General features: G+C 35.6%; 5 protein-coding genes across 6 annotated transcripts; 3 read left to right on the top strand and 2 right to left on the bottom strand.

Moving 5' to 3' along the window:
* Positions 1 to 74: 74 nt before the first annotated feature.
* Positions 75 to 3141, bottom strand: LOC105633905 (protein NRT1/ PTR FAMILY 4.5-like). Of its 2 annotated transcripts, none has more exons than XM_089725530.1 (6): positions 2920 to 3141; positions 2741 to 2819; positions 2419 to 2636; positions 1379 to 1825; positions 1150 to 1274; positions 75 to 1059 (listed from the first exon to the last, which is right to left on the bottom strand). In XM_089725530.1, the coding sequence occupies exons 1-6, from the start codon at positions 2920 to 2922 to the stop codon at positions 189 to 191; spliced, it is 1743 nt and encodes a 580-aa protein (XP_089581656.1). In that variant the 5' UTR covers positions 2923 to 3141; the 3' UTR covers positions 75 to 188. The 2 variants fall into 2 exon arrangements, with proteins under 2 accessions (XP_089581656.1, XP_012071998.2); XM_012216608.4 differs by having other exon boundaries at positions 2902 to 3141.
* A 2041-nt stretch (positions 3142 to 5182) lies between these two features.
* Positions 5183 to 7664, top strand: LOC105633693 (serpin-ZX). Its single transcript, XM_012216329.4, has 2 exons — positions 5183 to 5691; positions 6733 to 7664. The coding sequence occupies exons 1-2, from the start codon at positions 5302 to 5304 to the stop codon at positions 7513 to 7515; spliced, it is 1173 nt and encodes a 390-aa protein (XP_012071719.1). The 5' UTR covers positions 5183 to 5301; the 3' UTR covers positions 7516 to 7664.
* A 730-nt stretch (positions 7665 to 8394) lies between these two features.
* Positions 8395 to 11182, top strand: LOC105633692 (serpin-ZX). The gene is made up of 2 exons (XM_012216328.4): positions 8395 to 9100; positions 10374 to 11182. The coding sequence occupies exons 1-2, from the start codon at positions 8711 to 8713 to the stop codon at positions 11157 to 11159; spliced, it is 1176 nt and encodes a 391-aa protein (XP_012071718.1). The 5' UTR covers positions 8395 to 8710; the 3' UTR covers positions 11160 to 11182.
* Positions 11183 to 13015: 1833 nt separating this feature from the next.
* Positions 13016 to 17899, top strand: PDE135 (Xanthine/uracil permease family protein). The gene is made up of 14 exons (XM_037637223.2): positions 13016 to 13636; positions 14252 to 14349; positions 14444 to 14620; positions 14796 to 14896; positions 15076 to 15151; positions 15238 to 15294; positions 15374 to 15558; positions 15661 to 15757; positions 15979 to 16065; positions 16209 to 16267; positions 16796 to 16887; positions 16987 to 17064; positions 17184 to 17344; positions 17528 to 17899. Exons 1-14 carry the CDS (start codon positions 13477 to 13479, stop codon positions 17744 to 17746), a joined length of 1647 nt encoding a protein of 548 aa, XP_037493151.1. The 5' UTR covers positions 13016 to 13476; the 3' UTR covers positions 17747 to 17899.
* A 1546-nt stretch (positions 17900 to 19445) lies between these two features.
* On the bottom strand, positions 19446 to 22618 carry ADR1-L1 (ADR1-like 1). Its single transcript, XM_012216326.4, has 5 exons — positions 21831 to 22618; positions 21241 to 21635; positions 20790 to 21145; positions 20497 to 20702; positions 19446 to 20377 (listed from the first exon to the last, which is right to left on the bottom strand). The coding sequence occupies exons 1-5, from the start codon at positions 22513 to 22515 to the stop codon at positions 19551 to 19553; spliced, it is 2469 nt and encodes an 822-aa protein (XP_012071716.1). The 5' UTR covers positions 22516 to 22618; the 3' UTR covers positions 19446 to 19550.
* Positions 22619 to 23104: the final 486 nt, after the last annotated feature.

Below are 23104 nucleotides of genomic sequence, written 5' to 3' on the forward strand. Positions count from 1 at the left end.
ATGAGTTACGGTTGAGTTTAAATGGGTTCCTTTCATAATCGGATGATCTCGATATGACACGGGTTTGAGTCATATTTTCTCATAATTATATTCTTATATTCATCAAGTGTACATCAATACAATACACGTAAAAGAACAAAAACAAACACTAAACTGTTTTAATCTAACATCCCTAAGACCTATCTTATCTAAACTGCAACTAATTCAAGCTTTTCTTTAGATTCAGCTTCACTAGAATTTATTAGTTCTACATTCTTATATCTGTACCAGGATGCACATACCAAATAAAACCCAAAATTTACAACACTCATCCCTGCCAATAACCAGTAGAAGTAACTCAACTTATCCCTATTCAAATTGTTATCGGCCAACCATCCACCGCTCACTTTGTTCACTACCTCCACCACGACTGAGCTCATAAAGTATCCAAAAGCTAAAGAACACCATGAGATTGCTGTACTTATTGATTTCATACCAGCAGAGCTTTCTGCATAAAAAAATTCAAGCAGTCCAACCAAAGTAAACAAATCAGCCGCTCCAAATATTGAATATTGAATCCCCAGCCAAAACAAGCTCATCGGCAATGGCTCGGTAGAATCGACCATGTTATGCTTAATTGCTACAGATTTCCGGTGAGTTTCCACAATTCCAGCAATCCCCATTGAGATAGCTGACAGAACTAGCCCTACTCCTATGCGCTGAAGGTGCCGAATTCCGGTAGGAATTCCTGTGATCTTTCGAGCGAACGGAACGAAAATGCGATCATAAATTGGTATTAGAATGAACATGAAAAGCAGAGGAATCACTGGAATTGAAGGGGCAGGTACGTGAAATCCGAACAAATTTGTATCCATTGTTGTGCCTTGTTGGATTGTGAAAGTTTGAAGTTGAGCTAAACATGTGTTCATGAACACTGTGCTTAGTATAATAGGAAGCATGCGAATTAGGATCTTTGTTTCTTCAATTTGTGTAACTGTGCATAATCTCCAGGGTCCAGGCGTTACTGAGGTTGATGCACCATTGCTATCCGTTCTTAAAATTGCTGCCCTGTCCAAAAACCTGAAATTTGGAAATATGGCAGTAATTAATTAGTTGAGTTGAAGCCCTGTACTAATTAAAATTAAGAAGTTGATATGACTTTTATAATACCTGAATTGATCAGTCCTTTTGAGGATTTCATCTTGTTTTGCTATTTCCTTTTCGTGAATTTCATGTAATTCCTCTGTCATATCTGGGATTGGATGGTTTCGATTTCTAATTGCAGCCACAAATACCTGAAGTTGTGAAAAAGGGGTACAAGCAAGAAACGAAACTTGTTAAGCATAGGCAGAGGAAGAACAAAACATTAAAAGATTTTCCCCCAAAAAAGAATTATTACCTGTATAAAGCGAAGGAAAGGGCTTCCTTTAGGTACATTATTTCGATATAATGACTTTCCCATGCACAAGAAGATTATAGAGAATAAGACAGCTATAGTACAGATCGCAAATGACCAGTCCCAACCTTGATTTGTGCTTATCCAGACAAGAAAAGTGACACCAATTATAGCTCCAGTGGTGAGGCTAAACAAGAACCAGTTGAAGAAACTAGACAACTGTGCTGCTCCCTTAGGGTCTTTTTCGTCAAATTGGTCAGCTCCTAAGGATGGCAAACCAGATTTAACACCACTGGTACCTAATGCAACAAGGTACAGACCAGTGAACAAAATTGCTTCTTGGCCACCGGTTGCGGCCTCGCATTGATTCGTATTGTCCGGTGCAACTCCTTGGCATGGTATTGGTCTTAGTTGATGAAGATGTGCTTGAACTGTTAATATGGCGTATCCCTGCAAATGCATGCACAAAGCCCATAATTTCTTGGAGCTGGATCAACTTAAAAATTTTAAATTACCGTCAATTATGTATGTAATTAGTATGCATCATGATACAAAATTATTTTATCCTGAGTTTTGGACCATGTAAGCACATATTGTTTGCCAATATTTTTAATTTCAACAGTGAAGGTGGACGATGGAAAATTTTTAATTCATATAATTGTTATATTAGATAAATGAAAAAAAAAATTACTTGTTTTCTAAAGAAATTAATTAAATTTTATTACAATTTAGAGAAATTAGTTGTTTTCTTAACCATAATGCAAAAATCTCAAACAGAGAAGAAGGTGCGAGGTGTGGTGTACAACACATTCTTAATTATTTGACATTCTCCTCTTCGACCATTAACGATAGTCTTCTTTATCTTTTGCATATATTATTATTAAGAGCTAATCAGCTCCAACAACTAACACAATTCTACACTAAACTAATTTAAATATAAAACAGATATTTTATTTTGATTAATTGGTAGTGGGTTTTTTTTTTTTTTTTTTTTTTTTTCTAGTCAAGTTTTAAAAATAATGTTGTTAAACAATTCTACGTACCAATAGTTCAATGCATCCAAACAAGACGCTAGTCTTGAATCTGGACAAATAGGTGTCTGAGATGAAACCTCCAAAGAGAGTGAGTAAAAAAGAAGTTCCCATGAAATTGGTAAGTGAGGTGGCTGATTTTGTTAAGCTAAAGTTCATATACCCGTAGAAATAAGTCACAAGGCTTATGGCATTTGCCACAAATGCCATGTTCTCTAGTCCCTCCATAGCTGCACAAAAATCATCGATACTATATATAAAAACACACTAAACATAAATTAAGATAACTTAAAAGAGATTAAGAAATATGAACTTCTAAAATAAAAGAAATTACCATATACAAAAAGTGCAGCTCTATTTCCACCTAGCTTTCTTTCTTGCTCGGGTCCGGTTTTAACATCTCTACATAAACCCTGTTCCATCCATGTTAATTTATATCAATCAAACATACATTTATCAATCGTAATAAAAGGGTTCAAGAAACTAGCAACGCACCAGATTAATTGAGTATACCATTTTGTAATTGGAAGATTATTTCTTGCCTCTCTGTGATTGTAAGCAACGATACAAAGAGAATGAGAAACCCTACTGCATGGTTTTAACAAGGAAATCTGCTTCTATATATAGAAAGAGAAATAGAAAGGTATCAAATGGCATCTAATTGTTTGGAAGACTTCTTGAATGGGTTTTGTTTCTTATGACAACCCTCTTTCTCTTTCTCTCTCTCTCTCTCTCTCTCTCTATCGAGCTAGTTGACGATTAATAATAATAAATTTTTTTATGTTTATATATATATATATATATATATATATATATATATATATATATATATAAATACAAAGAACCAGAGCTGGATACGTTAAATGCTCCATGCATTTGATTGGCTTGTTCATGTAGGTGATACATATTGTCACTAACTAATAAATTAACAAGTTAAAAATATTATCAGACATGATGTAATGGTCGTACGAAAATTTAAATTTTAATTATTTCTTTGTGAAAATGGTGTAGAAAATGTGCATTAATTAGTTTGGTGAAGCGTATAGCTTGGATCTAAAGCTGTTTTGAACTAATCAATAATGCCTTGTTCTTAATTAACATCTAAATGTAATTTAACTTGCAAATTAAGGACTGCTTAAGTAACGGCTAAGACATTCTTTAAAATGATAAATTATGTCTTTAAAAGTCCAACATGCATTTGTATTGTTGCAGCTAATTACCCTTCTAACCCTAATTTTTGCACATTAATTGAAACATGCTTAATTATGAATTAAGGGTTACCACCTCTAAGGTTAAAAAAATTATATCTTTGACTACTGGATAGAAGATGAAACATTGAAGATTATAGTAAGATCAATTAACATTACTGACGTTGGATGGAGATTACAGGATAGAGAGATTCTATATGTAGAGAAGATAACGAGAAGAAAAGTTTCAGAAATGCATAATTGACAACTGAGTTTAGAAAAATTCAACAATTCTAGATTGAAATTAAAAATGAAATTTAGGTCTTTTATTATTCAATTGAAAAAAAAAAAAATATATATATATATATATATATATATGTGTATATACACAAGGGGTCCTGTCCATTACCCTCTTCATGAAATTAAAGGTTACTTGAAAATGAAATGTTGGGATTTTTCAATTGGAAAATCTTGAAAAACGTGGGATCCAGAATAAGGGTTTTGGTGTCATGTTTTTGGGAGGTATATTCATCTCTTTCCTAGTCATTTATTTGTCACTTTGATAATGGATTTTTACAATGAATTCTTAGTTTTTAGCAGTATATAGTAGAGAAGAGAAACCCAGTAGGATGATTTTTTCAAACTTTCAATATCTTTTGAATAACTATAGCTGTCTTTTTCTTTAAGTTACGCAAGATTTGTCTTTGCCCCTTCAAATCAAAACATTAACAACATAATGGTGTGGTCTATTCTAGGAGTTGGTAAGATGCTTTCAGTTGCACATAAATTCAGCTTGCCAGAAATTAATTAAGGTAGCCAATCTAACACAACCACAAACGCAATAGGCTACAAAATTGAAAAGAACTCAATGAATAAACTACTCCGTTTGCAATAGGCTACAAAATTGAAAAGAACTCAATTAGCAAACTACTCTGTCGGTAAACTCAAAATAATGCGATCTAGTGATCGAAGTACATTAGATTTTATGCTGGTGATTACAAGATCGAGTCATGGTGTCAGCATTTTGGAGAGGGCTTTTAACATATTCGCTCTTAGCAAAAAAAAAATTTCTTATCGAATTATTAAGGATACAGTTGGTAAATAGCAGTCACTGTCGTTTAGTTTTAATTTAAGTGGTCACTGTCCTTTAGTTTTAGCTCTTACTGTATATTGAGAAAGAATGGTCAAACTTCTATCATATGAACTTACCATCAAAATAACAAAGAATCTATTTTTTAATGCTATTTGGACGTTAGAGATTTCAACTTCTTCATATTCAATTAAATTTTGTTATAAAATTTTTTCATGGTCAATAGATTAAGCAATCCACAACTTTAAATTAATCTCCATAAATCCCTTTAAAACCTAACTACAAATAGAACATGTATATATTTATATTACAATACAAAGTTCTCTCAGTCTCAGGTGAGTACATGCAATGCATACATTTTGGGTAAGAGTTTGAGCCCAACATCAGACAAAGTTAGGCCCATTGGCGCTGTTTTAAACAATTGAACGCAGGCCCAATCCTCTATTAACTCGGACAAAAATTTTCGCGTCTTTTGTCGGTTGTCTTGACTCTTGAGCTTGACTCTTGAGCGTAGTTTCAACGCAAATAAATTGTCGCTTGGGGAAAACCCTTGTCGGTTCTTCCACTTTTTAGAAAATAACAGTTAACTGGTCAGAAATTCACACCACCGCAAGAAGAATGGACCTCCGGGAGTCGATCAGGAACCAAATCGACGTCGGTTTAGGCATTGCCAAGCATCTGCTCTTAACCGAAGCCCAGAGCTCTAATTCAGTCTTCTCGCCGCAGTCCATCCAGGTGGTGCTCAGCCTTATTGCGGCCGGGTCCAAGGGTGCCACCCTCGATCAGTTGCTTTCTTTCCTCAAGTCAAAGTCAAATGATCAATTGAATTCCTTGTCGTCCGAGCTCGTTGCTGTGGTTTTCGCGGACGGCAGCTCAAGCGGTGGGCCACGTTTGTCGTTTGCCAATGGCGTTTGGGTGGATAAGTCTCTTTCTCTCAAGCCTTCCTTCAAACAAGTTGTGAATAGTGTATACAGGGCTGCTTCTAGTCAAGCTAATTTCCAAACAAAGGTATATTTAATTACATGCTAACTTGTAGGATAGGTGATCTTATTATTCTATTTGCAATGACCAAAAATATATACAGTACTTTGATCGACAAAGCTTAAATAGTTGTTCTTGATTAGTCTCCTTTTACTTGAGGTGGGATTAACTCTCACGGCCTACCAAAACCATGTCCCACATCCCCTCTCACATAACATCAAGCATCATTAACAGAAGACTTTAGTAATGAGTGTAAATATGACTTATTGAAGATGTCCATGCTTACAATCTGAGGAAATTATGTTGACAATTTGAACTGAACGATAGCAGACATAGCTTGCTTGATTGTGTGAGAGTGTGTACTTTTGAGCTACTCTGCAATGGATGAATGGAAAAACCATAAGAGTCGCTAACCAATATGTATTATTAGTATTCCACTTAGGAACTGTCATTGTGATGTTGTGCAGAGAGTAATTTCTAGTGAAATTTGATCAAGTTTCTAGTAAGATCAATATACATGACATTTTAAACCACACATGAGCCAATCATGAACTGAAATGGTGAGACTTCTCCACTGCTGCAAGTTATCCAAGAACATAGGATATTCTTTGCAGGTTGATCTGAGTGAAGTTGTGCAATAAGAACATAGGATATGATTCCATTTTTTGTTTCCTTAGGCTTATGTATCAAAATGAGTCCAGTACGTTGCTCATAGCTTTCTTTTGTTACAATGATAGAAGGTGCAACTAATTCAAGTATTAGTAATTTAAAATCTTCTAACTTCCCCCCTATTTTTGGTGTGCCGAAAATCGATGTTGTCTCTAATTAAAGGATACCATAAAACATAATGCTCAATTCTCTTATTTCATTGTGGTACTTCAATAAGCCATTAGATATCGCAGACTGATTCAGTTTCCTTCAAAGCATAAATGACAATGGAGTTGGGTATCCTATATTTTAATCGTGTTATATATTCATTCATTTATCTGTTGGCTCTGTTGTCTTTACTACTGATGTTCTATATTGATGCTAATGCCTTAAATGTTAATATTTATGATGGTGATGAAGCCTGATGAAGTGACTAATGAAGTAAATGCATGGGCTGTAAAAGAGACAAATGGCCTTGTCAAAGAGGTTCTTCCCTCTGGGTCGGTTGACCATACAACCAGGCTCATATTTGCAAATGCACTATATTTCAAAGGAGCTTGGAATGAAAAATTTGATGCATCAACTACAAAAGACTATGATTTTTACCTTTTGAATGGAAGCTCAGTTCATGCACCCTTTATGTCTAGCACAAATAAGCAACTTATTAGTGCCTTTGATGGGTTCAAAGTCCTGGGACTTCCTTATAAACAAGGTGAAGATAAACGCCAATTTTCCATGTACGTCTTCCTTCCAGATGCAAAAGATGGGCTGCCTTCTTTGGTGGAGAAAGTGGGTTTGTCAGGGTTTGTGGATCAACACCTTCCACAGAAAAAAGCGGAAGTGGGTGATTTCAGGATTCCAAAGTTTAAGATTTCCTTTGGATTTGAAGCTTCCAAAACTCTCAAGGGATTAGGACTGGTGTTGCCATTCTCTGGTGAAGGAGATTTGACAGAGATGGTAGAGTCTTCTGTTGGTAAGGATCTATATGTTTCAAGCATATACCATAAATCCTTCATCGAAGTAAATGAGGAAGGCACAGAAGCTGCAGCTGCATCTGCTAGTGTCATAAGTGACAGGAGTCTGGATATTCCTCATAAGATTGACTTTGTAGCTGACCATCCATTCTTGTTCCTGATCAGAGAAAACATGACTGGAGTGGTGCTGTTCATTGGCCACATTCTTGATCCCTCGCAGACCAAGTGAATCTTCTTCACTGGAGAACACGTGTAAGTAGATCAAGCCCAACGTAAAACCTTTTTTAATGACTAGTAATGTATGGCTGATGTGTTGTATTTCGCTTCTTATGGTGTCTAGCGGAGTTGTTTAATGCCAGGCGTGAACTTTTGTGTCAATGTATTTGCCTCAACACATTTAAAATAAAAAGGAAAATAAACTTCAGGTGAAGGAAAATCAAAAGAGAAAAAGAGTTTATTCAAATTAAAATGGATAGGCCATCATTTTACCAGTTAAGATATATGCAAAAGATGACTTTAGCTGCAAATATATATATATATATATATATATATATATATATATATATATATTTTGGTTAACTATGATATCCTTTTTCAACTGCATATTAATATAGAATAAAATTAAAGTTAAGATTTCATCTCAAAATTAATTTTGTATAATTTAATCTCAAATGTTTTTGATTTAACAATGTTGAACTGATTGAAAATGGAAGTAAAATTTTTATCTTGAAAATTAGAAGCAAATGTACTGAAAATAAGAAGAGAAAAGGAAAGAACACTCACCATCTTAACTTCTCGTTCGTTTTCAACTTGTAGTAAATCAATCACCATACTTGATTAACCGAGTTCTTAATAAATTTTGTGTGATTTGGACTGAAGTATTAAGAGACATGAAGAACCATATATATTAAAATAGTATTCAAATTCGTTTGTAATCTAAGATTGTGGGTTCGAAACTAATTAATATCTTATTTAATAATAATAATAATAATTACATAAAGCATTTATATGGTTAGAGATATTGAATATTCATTTTCATTTAAGGAACGTGAATACCTATAATAAGTATTTGGAAATAGACGAAAGAACCTCAAGAGTTCTTGTGTTCAATTTTAGAAATTAGAGGTTATTTTAAAGAGCTATTAAGTGTAAAATTCATGGAAGCCATGAATTAAAGAGAAATTTCTTTCAAAAATCTTCAATTTATTTCTTAAAATTGAAAATCAAGTACTCAAAATTTAGAAAGTGACACGTCAACATCCAAAGGATCTCCATGATATAATGATTTCAAGGACATTCCTGTAAATAACGATACGGGAACGGGGAAACCGTGGTCGGTTATTCCACTTCTGCAAATAGTGGCAGTGGACCGGTCAGGAATCAGATCATGCACCGTCTCTGCAATTCACAACACCACAAGAGGAATGGACATCCGCGAATCCATCAGGAATCAAAACGACGTCGCTTTGGGCCTTGCCAAGCATGTGCTCTTAACCGAAGCCAAAAGCTCTAATTCAGTCTTCTCGCCGCAGTCGATCCAGGTGGTGCTCAGCCTTATTGCCGCCGGGTCCAATGGTGCCACCCTCGACCAGTTGCTTTCTTTCCTCAAATCAAAGTCAAATTATCACTTGAATTCCTTGTCGTCCGAGCTCGTTCCTGTGATTTTCGGAGACGGCAGCTCCAGCGGTGGGCCACGCTTGTCCTTTGCCAACGGTGTTTGGGTGGATAAGTCTCTCTCTCTCAAGCCTTATTTCAAACAAGTGTTGGATAATGCATACAGAGTTGCTTCTAATCAAGCTGATTTCCAGACAAAGGTATATTTAGTAGTATATAATAACACGTTCAGTTGTGCGGTTTATTATTCTACTATTTGCAACGTGTTCTTACTTTCTATGGATAGATAAACATTTCATCCATAAACATTTCATCAGCTAAAAAAATAGGCCTAATGACCAAAAATAGATAAATATAATGCAGTAATTTGATCAAGAAGCTTAAACTATTGGGCTATATTCTGTTTTGAATGGTTGTTCTTAATTATTTCCTTTTGGTTGATGTGGGATTAACTCACATGGCCCACCGAAAAACATATCCCATATCCCCTCTCACATGCAAGTTCCAACAACATCAAGAACATCATTCATTTTGAACAGAAGACTTTTAGTAATGAGTCTCAATATGGCTTATAGAGACGACCATGCTTACAACCTGAGAAATTTATCTTGACAATTTGAACTCCAACGATGGCAGATACAGCCTGGCTTGATTGTGTGAGAGTGTGTACATTTGAACTACTCTGCCATGGATGATTGGAAAAAACCATCGGAGTTGCTAACCAATATGTATTATTAGTGTTGCACCTATGAAGTCTTACTGTGATATGCTGCCCTGAGTAAGTTTTAGGGAAATTTGCACAAGTTTCTGATACGATCAATGTACATGACATTTTACACAGGCTTTTGCAATGAAAAGATATGGTGAGAACTGACCATGAATTGAATCATAATGGAAAGAAGTATTCTTGAAGATTAATTTCTGTTTCATTGGATTTTGTTATACGGCTGCAAGTTATCCAAGTGGAAAAGTCTTTGTCCAGAGTCTTCATATCTTTTGCAGTTGATCTTGATCCGTGTATAGGATGTCTTTCCATTTATTATCTCCGTAGGCTTCTGTGAGCATCAAATGGAGTCTACTTCATTGCTCCTAGCTTTCTTTAATTATGACCATAGAAGGTGTGCTAATTTAAGTATTAGTAACTTAAAACCTTCTAACTTTCCTTTAATTTTTGGTGTGCTAAATAGCAATATTGTCTCTGATTAAAGGATACTATAAAACATAATGCTTAAATATCTGTTTTATTGATGGTATTTCAGCCGTTAGTATAATCATTATGCTCAAATCATTTCAAAATATCATGTACTGATTCAATTTTCTTTAAAGCATAAATGACAATGGATTTGGTGATGCTATATTTTAAACACGATTACATATTCATTGATTTTTTTTTTTTGGTACTGTTGTCTTTACTACTGATGTTCTATATTGATGCTAATGCCTTAAATGTTGATATGTATGCTGGTGATGAAGGCTGTTGAGGTGACTAATGAAGTAAACGAATGGGCTGAAAAAGAGACCAATGGTCTTATCAAAGAGGTTCTTCCCTCTGGGTCAGTTGACCACACAACTAGGCTCCTATTTGCAAATGCACTTTATTTCAAAGGGGCTTGGAATGAAAAATTTGATGTGTCAACTACAAAGGACTATGATTTTTACCTTTTTAATGGAAGCTCAGTTCGGGCACCCTTTATGTCTAGCATAAAGAAGCAATTTATTAGCGCCTTTGATGGTTTCAAAGTCCTGGGACTCCCTTATAAACAAGGTGAAGATAAACGCCAGTTTTCCATGTACATCTTCCTCCCAGATGCAAAAGATGGGCTTCCTTCTTTGGTGGAGAAAGTGGATTCTGAGTCTGGGTTTGTGGATCACCACCTTCCGAAGGAAAAAGTAGAAGTGGGTGATTTCAGGATTCCAAAGTTTAAGCTTTCCTTTGGGTTTGAAGCTTCCAAATCTCTCAAGGGATTAGGACTGGTGCTGCCATTCTCTGGTGAAGGAGATTTGACAGAGATGGTGGACTCCTTTGTTGGTCAGAATCTATATGTTTCAAGTATATATCATAAATCCTTCATCGAAGTAAATGAAGAAGGCACGGAAGCTGCTGCTGCTTCTGCTGGTGTTGTAAATGTTATGAGTCTGGCTATCCCTCCTGAGTTGGACTTTGTAGCTGACCATCCATTCTTATTCCTGATCAGAGAAGACATGACCGGAGTGGTGCTTTTCATCGGCCAAATTCTTGATCCCTCACAGGCGAATTAAATCTTCCGTACTGGAGAACCCGTGTAAGTAGATCAAGCTTGACTTAAAATCAGTTAATAATTCACACGAAAACCTTTTTTTTTTTTTTCATATGTTTTATGATTATATTCACCAATTCAGGTACAAAGGTGAGAAACTGAGCTAATTATGTTTAGTGAGTCTAAATGAAATTTAATGTAATATAATCAAATGCTTACATTATATTTTTTTACGACTTATCAAACATAGCCAAATATTGCATAGAAATTTTCTAAAGATCTCACGATTGTGGTGATGTATGCAAAATTTTAAACAACTAATTAATGTATTATTTTACAGAAATAAAAAGAAGGGAAAAATGGGAGCTTGTGAGGCACTTCAGCTTGTGTACTGTATGCAGCACTTCAGGAAAAGCCAAAAATTACAGAACTGTGTTGTTCTGAGTTGACTAAGTAGTTATGGGTTATTGAAATATAACATGCGAACTTGTGAGGCACATGGTTCTGATCTACATTTCAGGCACAATTTTCATCTTCTATTACTTTTTGTACTTGTTAATAATTGTTTAAGAAAAGCTATTAATATTAAATGGGATTTATAAGCATAACATGCATTAGATTTAGATCTTATGCAGCATGATACATGAACTGGATATTGCAAAGAGTTTCTTTTTTCTTCTTGTTTTATTTCTATTTACTCCTATTGAAAATTACACTTTTCAGGCTTTGGTCTTGTTTGGAACAGCTTTTTATTTATGTAATATTTAGTAACTGTAATGTTATACTAGTACTTTTATTATATAATAAAATGCTAATTACACGGCTGAAAGCTATTAGAAAAATTAACATTTTGCTTTCCTTCTGCTGACGGGAAGATTTATAGATTTAGATCGATGGTGTTGTCTGTATCTTCCAAAATATAATATAAAATAGCTATGAAGAACTCGACTATATCTATGCTTCCGAGTTTGAACTGTACTGGAAAATAATAGAATAATACCAGACTTGTCCCACACACCATATGGGTTTCACATGCCTGGCGCGAAATTTTAATTCTTTCAACGGTAATATCTATCTCTTTAAATTAGTTGTATAGCCACTTATACCCCTGTTTTCACTCTCAAATTCCAATTTGTACCTTTGTCCTCAGATTTTGAACCATGGAAATCATTTTATAGCTGGATATACATCGGCAAAAGCAAATGTAATTACTATTTTGACCTTTTGCATTATTACAGTAAGATTCTTAGCTTGTGTGGTGGGACATAATTTTCATGTACTAATATTGGAGGGTCGGTCGGATGTGACATTGGCATGACCCCATCCTTGGACATGAATCTTTAAGATAGGGTGCCCTATTTAGCATCTTTATGAAAAGGTTGGTTGTCTTGTTCTTTTGTGCTGTTCAGTAATCTAGTTGTAAGCAAAGTCCCGTCATTTTTTGAATGCTAATGAATCAGATAAGATAATAATCATAATTAGGGTAATGAATTTAGAGCTCTTATGAGGAAGCAAGGATGGTATATCTTGATTCTTGAAGCTTCTTCCATGGGAATATTGGTGATATAATTAAAGAAACAGCCAAAAATAGAATTGCCTTTAATGATATATCTTTGGTTAAGAGCAATTATGGGAGATCGAATGTTTTCAAATTTTGAATTAGGAAAATTGAAACGAAAACGACATTACATAACAATAGTGAAACGGCAAACATAAACTCGAGAACGGAGCGAGGTCAAAATAGTGAATAAAAAGAAATTGAAAGGTAAATGGTTGTGTACAAGTCCTCGAAAGAACTGAAGGCCCACGCGTTATTCTGCCCATACGTTATCAAATGACTGTTTATGTTTATAATTTTTTTATTATGCTCCTCAGTATACGACAACCTTAAAGCAGAAACAAAGTTTAGTTTAGTTTCTTTTTAGCTAGTAGTATAGTAATTATAATTATAATGCTCTAATTAATATTTTCTTCTCTTCTAATTTAATTAAAATATATGTTCATTCGGAGTTAATGAATGACCTCAACTCTTTAATCTAATTTCCTTTTCGCTCTCTTTCTGGTAATTTATTCATTTTCCTTCCTTGGAAGATTTTCAGGGGACTTTCTTTCTTTTCTTTCTTTTTTCTATCTTTATTATTATATATTTGGTTCTTCTCTGTTCTTCCTTTTTCTGGTTTTAGTTTCTTGCTATCTCTTGTTTCTGTCTGTCGATGATTCGGAGCTTTTAAGTTGATAGACAAAGATACACGAAACCAGTGACAGAGGATCTTTTAAGTTGCTACTGTAGTAGAATAGGTTGTCTAAGTGTAGCAGAGGAAGAGTAACTGCTGAAAAAGATGGGGGAAACAGCCAACAATTACCAGCAGCCACCTCCACCACAAGCAGCTGCGCCACCGCCTCCTCCACCATCTCTTGCTCTTTCAAGGGGTCCTACTTGGACTCCAGCTGAGCAACTCTCGCAGCTCCAGTATTGCATCCATTCCAACCCTTCTTGGCGTTAGTCCCTTTTATCATTCTGTCACTGTCTTTTCTGCTTTAAGATTTTTCCTCTTTGTAGCTCAACAAATTTATGCATGTCTATTTGGCATTTGAATCCAAAGAGAAAGAAAAGAAAAGTAAAAAAAGAAAGGAAAAAGCTGTGTAAAGCTCAGGCTTTATCCAAAAGGAGGATGCTTTTTTATCCAGTTGCACAGAATAAGAATATTATAGTTTTTGCATGCCTCAATCTTTATGATGGGATGGAATTCAGACTTACAAGATTGATCTTGAAATTTATTATCTCATATGTTCTATTTATCGGATTTTTCAGTGATACTTATCCACTGGATTCTGATTCTCTTTTGAATTTTCCAAACCTTACTGCTCTGTCTGCCATTGGTATATGTATAGTTAGATCCCATAACAGATTCCTAGGATTTTCTATACTAAAGTAAGAATTATCAATTGGAGTATGGAAAAAATTTTTAAAATGCACTTTAATGGACGTTTCTCCAATTAAATTATTGCCTTTCGAGTGCTATTTTAATTTTTTAAAAACATTTTGGACTTAATTCTTTAGTATATTCAATGTTCTTCTGCAAATAATCCCAAGTGAGCTATTGAAATTTGCAGCCGAGACAGCTCTTCTGGCTTTTCAACACTATATTGTAATGCTTGGAACTATAGTCTTAATTGCCAGTAATCTTGTCCCTCGAATGGGTGGAGACCATGTAAGTTTTAGACACCATATAAATAGTTCTTAGCAACTTGTATTGATGGATCATGGGAATATCTGTTTTCTGAAGTTGGTATTACTATGAGCAGGGCGATAAAGCTCGTGTGATTCAAACATTGCTCTTTATGGGGGGTGTGAATACACTGATCCAGACATTCATTGGCACAAGGCTTCCGACTGTGATGACTGCATCAGTTGCATTTACCATACCGGTGTTGTCAATTATCAAGGATTTATCTGACGAAAATTTTGCAGATGAGCATGATGTATGCACCAAACTTAAACATAACTGATAATAAACCAAAAATTCATTCTTGCACTATTCGCAAGAGTTGACAAATTAAGTTTGGGTCAGCTTCCCTTTTTGCTTTTCTTCAACCATTGCCTTGATGTTGTTGATTGTTCTCCAAATATGTGATCAGATTAATATGTTGGTTGCAGAGATTTACTCACACTATAAGAACCATTCAGGGGTCACTGATTGTTTCTTCCTTCGTCAACATCATCCTTGGGTTTAGTTTTGCATGGGGCAATTTGACAAGGTAACCTAACAATCAGGTTATGAATTTATTTCATTAATCTTCTTTAATTCTTATAATGCCAAATCTTCCAGAGATAGATATTGAGAGCCAGGCTAGAAAATATCAGGTTTCTCTTTTTTTCTTTCTTTCATAAAATAGAACATCCTTATTTATTTAGTTTTTTTGCTTTTATCTTCCAGGTTATTTACTCCCATTGTTATAGTACCCGTGGTTAGTTTGGTGGGTCTTGGTCTGTTTATGAGGGGATTCCCACTGGTAATTTCTTCCTGACAAGATTATAATTCTTGTTCTGGTTACAGTTAATGATAAGAATCACTTTTCACACTACATATCCTATGTAGCTTGCTAACTGTGTGGAGATTGGCCTGCCTATGCTGTTAATCCTAGTCATTTGTCAGGTAATGCCTCTTCAAAATTAAGTTCACTCCTACAAACTGCTGTTGCATGTAAAGGTAACAAACCCTGTATTTGCTGTAGTATTTGAAGCATCTCAATCCAAGGGCCCGCCCTATACTTGAGAGGTTTAGCTTACTTTTCTGCATAGGAATCATCTGGGCTTTTGCTGCTATTCTCACCGTTGCTGGTGCTTACAACAATGTTCGAGAACAAACTAAAATGAGTTGTCGCACAGATCGATCCTTTCTTATACAATCTGCTCCATGGTATTGTCCACATGATCTGTCTCTCGACTGGTTTATTTAATTAGATATAACCTATTGGTTTGTCTCACAATTTTAATAATGTACTATTTATTTCCTTTTAAGGGTTAGAGTCCCATACCCTTTTCAGTGGGGTGCTCCCATATTTAGAGCAAGCCATGTCTTCGGGATGATGGGGGCAGCACTCGTTTCATCTGCAGAGGTTCAATTACCACCCCAAAAAACTTTTAGTTTTTATCAATCTAGATGCATTTTGAAATTCTAACTGATGGCCCCTTTGCTGCAAATTACCCAAGTTTTGATTAGACTCAAATGACTTTTTTTTTCTCAATGTTGGAGACAATTTCTGCCCTCTGCATCATTTCTTAGATGGAGCAAAAACTGTCAAAAGTTTATTCTTCTGATGTAAACTTTCTGATGCAGTCCACTGGAACATATTTTGCCGCAGCAAGGCTTGCAGGTGCTACGCACCCTCCAGCACATATTCTGACGAGAAGTATTGGTCTGCAGGTTAAGTTTTTGGATAACTATACAATTTATGTCCTCTATAATTATTCGTGTATGCCTCCTGCACCAATTTATGCAATGGAGTCCTGTTATCCTTTTGTTACTTTAGAAATTGAGGATATGATTGTGTTGTTTTTACAATGTAGGGCATTGGCATGTTGATTGAAGGAATCTTTGGTGCGATTGTTGGCAACACTGCATCTGTGTAAGAAAGCAATGTTTTTTCATCTTTTTTTTTGGTGCTTTTAGTTACAATGCCACAGGTCCTGCAGCCCATGCTTGCACTAGGCAGCTATTTCCAATATTCCATTTCTAGCCCATTCACACTTCTGCACAGCCTTAGGTTTTTTTCCCTCGCTTTTATTTTACCATTTTGAAAGAACCAAATATCATGTGAGGTTGTCAAGCCTACTAACAACAAACTTAAGCGGCACACTTAGTTTAATTTATTTTACTTAGTAGATTAAATACCACCTCAGAGAGTGAACTTTTGCTAAGCTTTCACCACAATGGTTTTGATTTTCAAGATCCCTCAATGGAAAATCTCTTCAGAATTAGCTTGTCTTATTGGTTTCTGCTAACAAAGAAGGGAATCATATAATTTGAAACTTATAAATCGAGAACTAGTTATATTATTAGTAGAGTGGTGGCTACGCTGGAAAAAAAAAAACATTGATGGATGCTATATGAGTGCAGAAACTTGTCTTTATTGCGGTATTTGATGATATTGCAGTGAAAATGTTGGACTTCTTGGACTAACGCATATTGGGAGCCGAAGAGTAGTGCAGATATCAACAGCTTTCATGATCTTTTTCTCCATATTTGGTTTGTTTCTGTACATCCATCATTAATTCCATAGATATTTGACTTTGAACCGAGTTTGAAATCTTATGTTTTGGACCCTCGTGAACTTCCATATTGCAGGGAAGTTTGGTGCCTTGTTTGCATCTATTCCTCTGCCAATATTTGCTGCCATATATTGTGTTTTATTTGGGATTGTTGGTGAGTGCTTCAGTCTTCATTCCTTTGTATATACACATTCTTAATTTATTTTAAATTATCTTGTTCTTATACATAAACACTTTTTAATGTGAATTAGTTCTCTGTTTTCCTCCGTACAGCTGCTATTGGAATTTCCTTCATACAGTTCTCGAACAATAACTCGATGAGAAATCACTACATCTTGGGCTTATCTTTGTTCCTTGGTTTATCAATATCTCAATATTTCATGACTAACGCCACCCCGCAAGGGAATGGACCAGTTAAAACAGATGGTGGATGGGTAAGTTGCTTATCAGTTGACTGCTTTTTGCTAGTCATCCACTACATACTGTCTTGTATTTGTCAATAATCGTAGTCCGATCCCCCTTTTCTCCGCAGTAAAAAACAAAAAAAGCAACCATGAAAAAAATGGATTTTACAAACATTTTCTCATTCTGATGTGCATGTTTTCGTAAATCTGCAGTTCAATGACATATTGAACACGATTTTCTCATCACCTCCAACTGTGGCAATGATCATTGGAACGCTACTGGATAACACATTGGACGCAAGGCATACCATCAACGACAGAGGAATCCCATGGTGGAAACCTTTCCAGCACCGGAAAGGCGATGTTAGAACTGAAGAGTTTTACAGTCTCCCCCTCAGGATTAATGAATGGTTACCCTCTAGATTTCTCTGAGTACACTTTTACCTACAGTTGTTGTATAGTAGCCATACAATACAACGCAGCGAATTTCATGTTAATATGCATGATGAGGCCTGTTCTTAATAAGTTTGTAACCGTTAGAGATTGTTTATCATAGTTCATTATCCTCTGGTAATTAATTTGGAAGTTAGTTTCTTTCTAGAAAAGAATGAAAGTAGAAATTAGTTCTTTTTAGAGAAGTATGAAAAGTAGAAACTTTGGAAAGGAAAAAATTGAGATTTCTGAATTCTCATTAAAAAAATTTTGTGGATCCTTCAACTTTGAAAATCAAATTATGGTATTTGCATGTTAGCCATGGAGCTCCTTGAATTTCATTTTCTCTAACAATATGCAGAGTGAAAAGTAAATCTGCTTCAAAGGCCACTAGTGAAATTTCAGAGGGTCATAAATACATTTGCTATTTTTCTAAAGTGATTTGTAATAGCGATTTTTTTTTTTTTTAAAGAAGTGTTTTTGTTTTTATAAAAATTGAATATGACATAACAAATACACAAATGACTTGGAAGTGATTTGGTTTTATGATTTGTTGAATTTGTGTTTTTTTTTTTTTTTTTTTTTTTTTCGCGCAATTCCTTGCAATCAATTGTGCGTAAATGAGAATCAGACATCTACTTGGATTGGACTGAAAAAACAAATGGTTAAAGACGATGAGAGAGATATTTTTATCTAACAAAGTCGTACGGACTATGGAAATGTGAACTCTGTTTAAATTTTCAACTATCACAATGAGCAAGGTACATCAATCAGTAGAGTTGACCAATAAAAAAGCACCTTGACCCCCGGTATTCTCCGGGTGGGATCCACACGTTTCTCCCTATCTCTTTCCGCGCTTTCTTGTTCCTGTGAAATACTAAAAAGAAACATAGAAAACTACAAACCGGCTCTCTCAAGCTTATCTAAGATTGGGCCCACGGATTCACGAAAATGGACTTGCTCGATCGAGATGACGTGTCCATATATCTATGCAATCATCCAAAAATATCAGTTCTAACTCCCAACTTTTTAAATTTTTAATTAAAAGTAGTCCACTGAGGATGGCTGATTCGGGACTTGAGATAGGACTGGATCCTTTGTCTTCTCATGATCCCTGGCCGCCTGTCACTCATTTACTCTTTTTTGTGGGCTCCACTCTTTCTTATTCTTCTTTTACCTGGGTCCCGCCCCCCAATTCGATTCCCTTTCTGAAAATGATGCAGCTGATTTGGAATATTTGCCAATGTACACAATTACCCTAAGCTTTGATGCTGGTTGCAACCAAACTCTAGTTTATTTTCAATTCCTTGATAATAACACACTAAAATATAATTTTGAGAATAATTGCATTCTAAACTCATATTAGGATTAAGATTTTAAATAAAACAACATACTTTTTTGTAAAAAAAAAAAAAATTGATGAACTTGGGTTAGAGTGACTTAACAAATTAAGGAAATTCTTGAGCAACATTAATTCTAGCAAAAAAAGCAATTAAATTAATTAAACATAAAGTGCAATTGAAACAACTTGCAAAATTTTAGAATATTTCTGAAATACTTGATTTACCAAAATGCTAATTAGTTATGAAATTTTGAAATTTGTTAATAGCTGAAACGAAATCCTAATTCGCAAATTTGAATAATGTAATTAGGCAAAAATAATTATAATTCAAATAACTTAAGGCTTATAAAGTCTAGATTAGGAAATAACAGAAAAATTTGGAATTTTTGGCTTAAAAACCAAAATTAAAGAATGATTTACACTAATTTCTACCAGTATCAACAGGGTATAGGCTACTTATTATTATTCATCAAGCCAATCAAGATTGAACTGTTCCTCTGCAACCTGGACATGGATATTCATCTTCCTAGCATCCTTCCACAAATAAGAAACCTCCTCATCACAAATTACACTGCGCAAAGACTCTAATGACTCAACAGACTTTGGTAAATTCCAAATTTGTGAGCATTCCCTCATGTCAATCTTCTCCAACCTTGATAATCTACCAATTCTCTCTGGAAGATGTTTTAAATTAATACATTGAGAAATGTCAAGGTATTTCAAAAAGACTAGATCACATAAGCTTGATGGAAGCTTCTTCAAAGTTGGACAAGCATACAACCTCAGAATTTGTAGAGATCTCAGGTTTCCCAAATCAGCAGGGATTTCTCGAAGACTGTGGCAATTGGTGATGCTAAGACTCTTCAGGTAGTGCATTTTACAAATGCTAGAAGGCAATGTGAACAAATCATCACAGTGATCGATAGTAAGCTCTGTCAGAGAAGGGAAGATTTGGGGTAGGTCTGTAACAGACTGATCAAGGCTGTTATTGATCTTGCATAGTACGAGAGAGATTTTTTGCAATCTTTTCAAGGGGATTGTAGATTCTGTCAATTGCGCAATAGATACCTTTTCAAGCCAAAGGCTCCTTAAGGTGCCCAAATTAGAAAAAACTGAAAAGTTGCTTAGTGTTGCATTTTGTGTACTATAATTTATCACTATCAGTGCCCTAAGCTTCGGCATGTCATAAATGAAGGGAGGCAAGAAGTACTCATTCGCGGAGAAGTTTAAGACCAGCGCTTCTGCCTTTGGGAACTCCATCCGCAGCCAGTCCATTTCTCTCATCTCATCTGCATATCAGAATTAAGAGAAAAAAACGACTTAGAAAATTAGAGGCAGAATCTCATTTGAACCGCATAGCTTTTAACATTGATTCAAGCAAAATAACCGCAAATAATGAAGTAGATACCTGTATGAATTGAAACAATTTGAGCATTGAAGGGCATATCAGCATTTCTATCCCATTCTTTTGGAACCTCAGGTTCTCTTCTCGGCATGATTAACCGCTTGCGTTCATTTACATCTCCACGGTTTGCCAAATGGATAGCCAGATCCCGCAACACATCATGCTGGGTAACAGAGATCTCATAGTAACTGCTATATAGATCCCCAGCTCTGCAAATAAACCAATCAAAAATAATTTAATAAGCAACATCTCCACTAAATAACAGAAACCTAGTTTACTTAGTTCGATGAACATACCGTGCATCCTTCACCAGGGTAAGAAGATTCTTGTCTGAAAGCTCAACAAGGATAGCAAAAGCATCTTCCTCCTCAAGGTCATGTATCTCTACCCACAAGTTGATGAGAACATCTAGAGGGATCTTCTTGTCTTCAGGAAAGCATCCTAAATCCAAGAAGCATTCCCGAACCTTTTTAGACAAGAACTGAACACTTATAGCCATCCTATCAAGCAACTTGTTTTCATGGGACTCGCAAATAGGTTCACCCCTTGACAATCTCTTCCTCGCACTTGCCCAGTACATTTCAGGTTGATCTCTTAGCGAAGCTCCAATCACTTTGAGAGCCAAGGGAAGTCCTTTACATTCATTTACAATCTATCAGACAATATATGCATATATACATGTGTATCAGCAAAATTTAACCTCGCGAAGGGCAAATATATACACAAACTGAGAAGCAATGATATTACCTGATTGACCAAATTGACATCAGCAGCAAGAGGGATAGATTTCTGTCCAAAAGCAGAAAGGCAGAACAGGGAGATTGCTTCATCTCCCTTCAATAATTCAACTTCATAAGTAGCATTTAGAACTTTTGAGAATTTGAATCGTGAAACAACAAGCGTTTTACATCCAGGTACTCTACAAATTAGCTGCTCAAGTACAGAAAGTGACCATACATCATCCAAAACAACCAACATTCGGGTTCTCCCTCCGAATGGTAGATTCCATTTAGGGATCAGATCATTCACACAGTCAACCATACCATCATTTCCTGAAATAAATTCCAAAATTTTTGCCCTCAACTGCTCTACATTTGGAGACTGTGATACTGTCAGGAACAAAATTCTTTTCTGGAAGTGACCTGGATATCATGATAAAGAGCGTTAATGAGCAAATTCTATGCCACTGTAAATGAATTATCATCCATTGACAACTAATTAATTCAAAAACAAAATAATCTAATTTAATAAGCTAAAGCTTCTTAAAGTAATTGATAAGCTCTGTCTCCAATAGATTTTATAATTTGATAATTTTATCAATTATGACCATAACTTACTTATAACTTGATCATCCCTGCATACTTCAGAAGCCAAAGTAGTCTTCCCTGAGCCACCAATTCCACAGATCCCAACAACCCCTAACTCCTCTCTCCCAATCACCATGTCCTTCACCTTCTTCTTTCCCATTTCCATGCCTACGCCTAATAAATTTACTAAATTGCTCTCCTCCTCCACTTCCATTCTCTTCACAGCCTCCTCCATCCACCCTCCACTCCCTACCCCAATTTTCATAGCCCCAAGCTTTTGCTCCAATCGCTTGGCTGAACCTTCAAGCCTATCAAATCTCTCCGCAGTTTCAAATCTCATATGATGAACGTCAGCTAATAAGTGTGCTTGCATAGGTCCATTAAGGAACCTCGAGATATTCTTTTCAAGCCTTTCCATTTTTTTAGCAAGCTGAAGATTTTTGTAGACATTCCAGCGGTTAGAGCCGAGGACCTTGCGGGACAGCTCGAGACCATCGCGGAGAGTCTCCGAGAGGCGGTCGAGTTGGGCTTGACGAAAAGCGGGGAGTTCGACGCCGGAGAATTTGATTTCTTGAATGATAGGTAGGAGGTCATTTATGCTCATTATGAGGGAATCGGCTGTCGTTTTGCACAAAAGAGATTTGCGCGATATTGTTATTAGCATCTTGAGGAGCTCGGTGGCTATCTCACCGGCGAAGAAGTCGGTGACACCCATCGCCGGAGCGCAGAGTTTTGGGTTAATAAAATGGCGGCTGAGTTTATTTTGTGTTGCTCAGAGCCGAGGAAATGTGCAAGTTCGAAAGTGCGTTTTATTATTATTTATATCGTTGCGGGGTTTATATCGTGCAAATTCGAAATTGCTATATTAATTAATATATGCATATACTCTCACATAATTTTATTTTTTTAATTTACAAGTTTAATTTCATGCTCAAACTAAAATAGCATTCTCTTTAAATAATAACGACTTTAATTTTATAGACATCGTTAACCTAAATAGAACTTATTTTATTTTTTAATCCTCTAGTTGATATGATACTCCAATTTAGGTGAAGCAAAGTTGAAATCCTTTTACCTCCTACTCTAAAAGTCCTTACTACTTATTACATTTGACAAATTTGGACTGCCTGATAATTAATAGTACTATGATGTTAATTTAAATTAAAAAAATCAAATTTGTAAGTAATCGCCTACCCACGTGGCAGCACTGTAGCTAGCCACCGCAGCCAATCGTATACTGGTGACCTTAGACTGCCCTTGACTTTTGCTTTTCAGCAACAGAACCTCCTAACTTCCAACGACTC

This window comes from Jatropha curcas, chromosome 9, assembly GCF_041381405.1.
Source record: "Jatropha curcas cultivar XTBG-Jc1 chromosome 9, XTBG_Jcur_1.0, whole genome shotgun sequence".
Taxonomy (NCBI): Eukaryota; Viridiplantae; Streptophyta; class Magnoliopsida; order Malpighiales; family Euphorbiaceae; genus Jatropha; species Jatropha curcas.